Source organism: Rhincodon typus, chromosome 36 (genome assembly GCF_021869965.1).
Source record: "Rhincodon typus isolate 14 chromosome 36, sRhiTyp1.1, whole genome shotgun sequence".
NCBI lineage: Eukaryota > Metazoa > Chordata > Chondrichthyes > Orectolobiformes > Rhincodontidae > Rhincodon > Rhincodon typus.
In genome coordinates this window covers 19,053,709-19,060,343 of record NC_063367.1, presented here as the reverse complement: position 1 = coordinate 19,060,343, position 6,635 = coordinate 19,053,709, and the positions used below count along the sequence as shown (strand labels likewise).

The 6,635-nt window shown below is 42.4% G+C and overlaps 1 protein-coding gene across 2 annotated transcripts in view; it reads right to left on the bottom strand.

The window, feature by feature from the left end:
* Positions 1-372: 372 nt before the first annotated feature.
* zgc:158464 (uncharacterized protein LOC791139 homolog) overlaps positions 373-6,635 on the bottom strand; it is a 135,850-nt gene continuing 129,587 nt past the window's right edge. The window contains exon 4 of one of the 2 annotated variants that reach the window (XM_048617145.1): positions 373-862. In XM_048617145.1, the coding sequence (XP_048473102.1) occupies positions 858-862 (5 nt within the window). In that variant the 3' untranslated portion in view covers positions 373-857. Of the gene's footprint in view, positions 863-1,063; positions 1,303-6,635 lie in introns of those variants that run through there. The other variant, XM_048617144.1, reaches the window with a different exon arrangement.

Below are 6,635 nucleotides of genomic sequence, written 5' to 3'. Positions count from 1 at the left end.
TCAAACTCAGGCCCTTTAAATATCATCCTGTCTCTGGATGAGCAATCTTGTGTTATATCATTAAACCTTCACCTCCCTGTGTAGTTAAGACTCCCACATGACAGATAGAGGAAATGGTGGAGATTGAATGGCTCTTAAAGGGCCCACCAAATACCGTGTGAGGAAGAAAGCAGGTAGTAATCAGAGTGTTTAGGAGTCACTGATTCTAACGTTCAAGTTGCAGATTAAAGCTAGGAATCAGTCTGTAGCAAAAACATTCAGTGTCAAGTCGAAGAGAAAATCAACAGGAAAAGTGCAGAAAGATCTTTTTATGAAAAATAAATTATTTATTAGATACAAATGAATGTGCGCGTCACATGGTTACAGCAGACCATTAAGAGAAAGGATTACATTGTGGATTTTCTCTGTTGGAGGAGGTTTAGCATGCTCAGAACACTGTAAAACGTCGCACTGTTTAACAAGGGAAACGAGACCCTGGTTAGTTCACACCTAAAGACATGCAGACAGAGCAGACCAACTAGTTTAACAACACGTGGATGAAAACCACTCACCAGTGAGTATCCACAGCCGCTGTCAGTGTGGGGATGTCATGCTTTGCTCTTGGGATGGTCAAGCTCAGGAATTCAGATCAGCAGAAGAAGCCAGGAGGGGACAATGGAGGGTATTGAGTGTGGGCAGTTTCAGTGGAGGCAGCTATGGGCTATCAGGATGGGCAGGATACTGGGGGTAAATGATAGCCAGCCTGAAGCTTATAAACATGCCTCTTTTTAAACTTCCCTCCCCAGGCTTCTGCCCCTTGCAGTCAGATCTGTATGACAGTTCCTCTCCTGGACCTGACAATCCTCACTGGCAGAAAGTCAAGCTGGAAAAACAGAAATTGTTGGAAAAGGTCAGCAGGTCTGGCAGCATCTGTGGTGAGAAATCAATGTTTACATTTCAGGTCGAGTGACCCTTCTAAGGTCACTCCACCCAAAACGTTAACTCTGATTTCTCTCTACAGATGCTGCCAGACCTGCTGAACTTTTCCAACAATTTCTGTTTTTGTTTCTGATTTATAGCATCTGTGGTTCTTTCAGTTTTTAGAATGTCAGGATATTCTACTTTAAAAGGCATCACAGCCCAGGCCACTCCACTGTCACCATCCGGTTGCTGTCCTCTGCTGGAAAATGTGGGTGTAAAAATCGACCATGGAAGACCTCACAGTTGAGTTTAACACGGTCCATAACCAACATCCATTTCCAGGTGCAGTCCAGGCCCAGTCTCTTCACTAGACAGCAGTCAAGAATTTGATGGATGTAGATCCTGACAAAGGGAATCCAGTCAGGAATAAGTTCCCACTTCTATTCTTTCTACAATGTTGGAACCCAAGGCACTGAGTGAATTGTAGGTACCAAATACCACACTTCCCAAAGTTTGAGATCTAATTGATTACAAAATATGGTTTGGATGCTAATTACAAATACTAATTAAATGGGCTAATTACATATGTTAACTACAATTACTAATTAAACACATATGCTAATTTCCAATACTAAGTTCAAATGCTAATTCCATATATTTATTGGAAATACTTTTTTTTAATATATACCAACCATATAAAATGGCAAATGCTTATTGCAATTCATTACTCAATACAAATGTTAATTACATACACTGATTATCAGTCTTAACTAACTACAAATATTAACTGGCAAACTATCCGTGGCTTCGTTCACATTCAGCTGATGGATGTAGGATTTTCTGACATACAGAATTGCGATGGAATTAGCATAGATGTATTGGATGCCTGCTCCATAGAGCCACTTAGTGGCCAAGGTTGCAACTGTGATGTGACAGTTGACATAGCTAAATTCAATGTGAAAATACTGACTGAAATTAAAAATGCGAATCAGCAATCAAAAAACACAATCAAAACTCAGCATCTGGAAATAAGCTTTGTGGAACCTGGTTAGCACTCCCTATTTAAAAAAAAAACTTAAAGTTACATTCAAAAATAAATACTCAGAATCAAAGAGAAAAATGCAAGTTAAGGCTTCCTTTTCTCATTGCTGAATTATAATTTAGCTCTCTCAAGCTCATTGTTCGGAAAAAAATAAGCCACATGCTTAACAATAGAAAGAAAAACACAAAAAGACCTGTTTTTGTATAGCGCCTTTTCCCTCAGGACATCCCATTGCACTTTTCAACCAATGAAGTACTGGATGAGTTTCACATTATTGCAATATTTGAAACGCAGCAGCCAATTTGCACACAGCAAGCTCCTGCAAGCAGCATGGTCATCTGGGTGAATAAAGAATACATATTGGCCAGGACACCAGAAAAGTAACCTCAATGCCCTTCTAAAACACTGCTGCAGGATTCTTTACATCCATCTTAGATAGTAGATGACACTTTTAAGTCCCTCCTGAAAGGTAGCTCCTCTGACAGTGCAGCCGTCCCTCGGTACTGCTGTGGACCGTCAAGGCGAATCACATTAAAACAAAACCCAACTTCTCTCACCAAAATATCAAATATCATCACTTGAGGTAAAAGTCTGGCCTGGCACTCAATACCAGAAATATCAAACATTATATTCTATTAGTAACATTTTGTTTCACAGCTGATCACTTTCTGGTCTGTTTTGGCACGTTGCTAAGCACTTATTCTGCATTTCTAATACTATAGGGACTGCATCATTGGGGGCGGGTAGATTCATAATGTGGGAGAACTTGGAAGGTTATGGTTTGACAGGATGTGGCTGTTGACAGGAGGACACAGGGCCCTGCCCTGTAAAAGGGTGCCCTAATGTACAAAGGGATGCACAAAGAATTGTCTGTGGTGCTGATTGGTTCGATTGAGAGTAGAACGTAGGCATTCTTTTGGGGATAGAGGGCTGTTATTCCACCTTTATTAATCTCGCACCTCACTGCTCTGTTTCCTCACTGCATCTACTTATCCAGAGTCTTGCTGCATCTTTTCATCCTTCCTTTTGCCTCACTTCCCTTTGTATCCCCCAACTCTGTTCAGAAGCAAATCAAATCCCCTCTTATTCCAACTTTGATTTTCTACTTCCTGGTGAGCCTGTTAAATGGTACTCTGTTTTTGACAAACGTGGCATGTAATACTCTTAATGGCGAGCAAATGTTTGACACTGGGACTGGGTGAATGTTTATGTTCCATGCTTGAGCTGTATGCAAGAAATGGGATGGTTAACTGGGCATTTACCGTGGCTTGAAAAGGAAAAAATACACCTTTGGCCAAACCAACCAGACTCAGGTTTAGTCTGAAAATGTAACAGAGACAGTTTATTGTTCGTCACAAGATAGACTAAAATAAATGAGAAATGGATTCAGGAGGAGATGGCAGCATAATAACAATGTCACTGGATTAGTAAATCCAGAACAGCAAGCTCCAATGTTAGAATCATAGAATCATGGAATGCCTACAGTGTGGAAACAGGCCCTTTGGCCCAACAAGTCCACACTAACCCTCAGAACATCCCAACCAGACCCATCCCCCTGTAACCTACCTAAGTTACACATCCCTGAATACTATGGGCAATTTAGCATGGCCAGTCCACCTAGCCTGCACATTCAAGAGGGGCACTGGATAATTATTTGGCTTAGAAATAGTGTGCAGAGCAATGGGGAGAAGGAAAGGGAATAGAACTGATGTGGAAAGGTGGGCGGAATGGCTTTCTCCTGCACTGGAACATTTCTGTGATTCCATGCTGAAATTTGAATTAAAAGAAAATTGGAATGAAGAGCTGGACTAATGGTGACCATGTAACCACTGTCGATTGTTGTAAAAACCCATCTGGTTCATTAATGTCTTTCAGGGACAAATACCTGCAATCCTTCCCTGGTATGACCCACAGGTGATTCCAAACGCACAGCAAACTGGGTGACCTTAAACTGCTCTCTGGGCAGTAAATGCTGGCTCAGCCAGTGATGTTCGCATCCCATAAACAAACACCCGAATTTATATTTGAATCTATGATATTAGTCACCTACAAGCTCACTATGTGAAGGTGTGGCTGACATCAACAGTGGCTAAGCATTCAAGGGGAAGCTGGATAAATAGCTGATGGAGGAAGGGATGGGAAAGGGCTGGGTTGGTGAGGGGAGTGGTGGAAGATGTGATTGGACAGTTAGCCCAGATGGCTAGATGTCTAGTTAATGGATCAAATCAATGCTGTTCCAACGGGATTGAATTCCTGTTCCAGCTGGGGCCTACCACCTCATCCTACCCTTAAATCATAGTACGGTTCAGTGATTAATCGTTCAGGATTTGCGTTCAGCAGAGAACTGGGAAGAGAGAAGAATGAATAGCTAGGTATACAGTTCAACATAGAGGGAGGGTCTCATATCCCCCCTTCGGCAACTGTGAATCCCCAGCAGACTATTCCATTTCCTTTGTGCAGCTCAAGTCACATAACAGAAAAATACATTTAGCAATTCCATCAAGTATTCACCAGTCGGTCAGACTATTAATCCTGGAGAACGGTGGGCCCGATGGGCTGAATGGCCTGTTTTACTGCTATAAAGTTGATGTACTATTACATGAAAATGACATAACAGGAGATTCAGTTTAATAGAAAAGTGCAGAGAAAGAAGAGACAAATATTGAAATACAGATGATGACCTTATGGAAGGCAGAACTTTGGGTCAGAATCCTGGAATTCCCTCCCTAAGGGCATTGTGGGTCTACCTACAGCACATGGACTGCAGCGGTTTAAGAAGGCAGCTCACCATCACCTTCTTAAGGGACATCTAGGGATGGGCAATAAATGCCAGCAATGCCCACGTCCCACAAATGAATTTTAAAACAAAGATTGAGAGGAGGGTCTCACTGGTGAGAACAGAAGTTGGCTCAGAGTTGCTTGCTTCTAGTTATAATTATAATATCCAACTGTGCTTTCAGACTAAATCTTATTTCAAGCTTGTGATCCAGGATTTGGAATGTTATTACAGCCAGAGTCCTAATGCATTTGGAGTAGATAGTGTAATTTTAAGATCAGGCTGGATAATTGATTTTTTCTGTAACATATGCAGACTTTTGGTGTTTACAACATTGTGCGTGAGCTATCAAGTACTGAGATTTCTAGAACACAAGTAGCAAGTTTAACATTCTCTGAAAATTGACTCCAAAACTCAATTACCTGTTGGTTAGGGTGAGGAACCCCATTCCCCAATCTCACTCCAAATCTTATGGTTTTAATGGGGATTTGAAGGCTTCATCACAGGAATGATCAACATTAGTTAGCTGTAATGGCTTGAGATCAATTGGCTGTGATCTAATGTAAATATTGAATCTGAAGCCAATCAAGTGATTCAGACAGGACATTTAATTTGAACGTGAAGAATCACATCCCATTGGTCCAATCCAGCTCCTCCAATGGGATCACACAGACTCACACAGTGCATGAGGATTTCAGCCTATTGTTCCTGTGCTGGATCTGCAAATGAGCTCTCTCCTTAGTCGCACTCCCCTGCTTTTTCCCCAAAGCCCTGTCATTTTTGAGCGCTTATCCAACTCTGTTTTGGAAAGTGAATATTGAGTCAGTTTCTGCTGCCCTCTGAGACAGTGTGATCCAAATCATCATCACCCCAATGTGTTTAAATGTTCATCTCCTCTCCGGTTCTTTTGCCAATTCTCCTAAAACAGTGCTCCCTAGTTACTGACAGACCCCTGCCAGTGGGAATAGCTCTCTCTATCTCTCTGTCAACATCCAACCTTGTTGGACATATCATGATCACAATGCAACACATCAAAGTTGAAGGCTGCCGGTGGGGGGCGTGAGGAAGAGACAAAATGGGGCAAAATAATTTGTTGGCACCCTTTACTCTCCAATCACAGAACAAGCAGCCATGTGTGTGTGAGTATGCGTGTGAGTGTGTGTCTATGTATTTGTGTGCATGTGTGAGCATTTGTGTGTGTGTACGTGTGTGAGAGAGTGAGTGTGTGTCTGTCTGTGTGTGAATGAATGAGTGTAAGTGAATGTGTGTTATGTGTATTAGTGTGAGTGAGTGAGTGAGTGCAAGAGTGTGTGTGTTCTGTGTGCATCTGTGAGTGTGAGAATAAGAGTGTATATGTGAGTGAGTGTGTGTATGAGTGTCTGAGTATGTGAGAGTGTGTATGTGAGTGAGCGAGTGTGTCAGTACAAGTATGTGTGAGAGAGAGAGTCTGTGTGTGAGTGAATGTCTAAGTATGAGAGTGTGTGAGAGAGAGTGTGTGAGAGACTGTGTGTGTGCGCGTGTGTGTGTGTGAGAGCATGGGAGTGTGCCTGTGTGAGTGAGTGAATGTCTGTGTGTGTGAGAGTATGAGAGTGTGCCTGTGTGAGTGAGTGTGTGGGAGTGAGTGTGTGAGTATGAGAGTGTGCCTGTGTGAGTGAGTGTGTGGGAGTGAGTGTGTGAGTATGAGAGTGTGTGTGACAGAGAGAGAGTGTGTGTGTGAGTGAATGTCTAAGTATGAGAGTGTGTGTGTGTGTGTGTGTGTGTGTGTGTGTGTGTGTGAGTATGAGAGTGTGCCTGTGTGAGTGAGTGCATGTGTGACTAAGTGCATGTGTGAGTGTGTGTGAGAGTATGAAAGTGTGCCTGTGTGAGTGAGTGTGTACGTGTGTGTGAGTGAGTGTGTGAGTATGAGAGTGTGCTTGT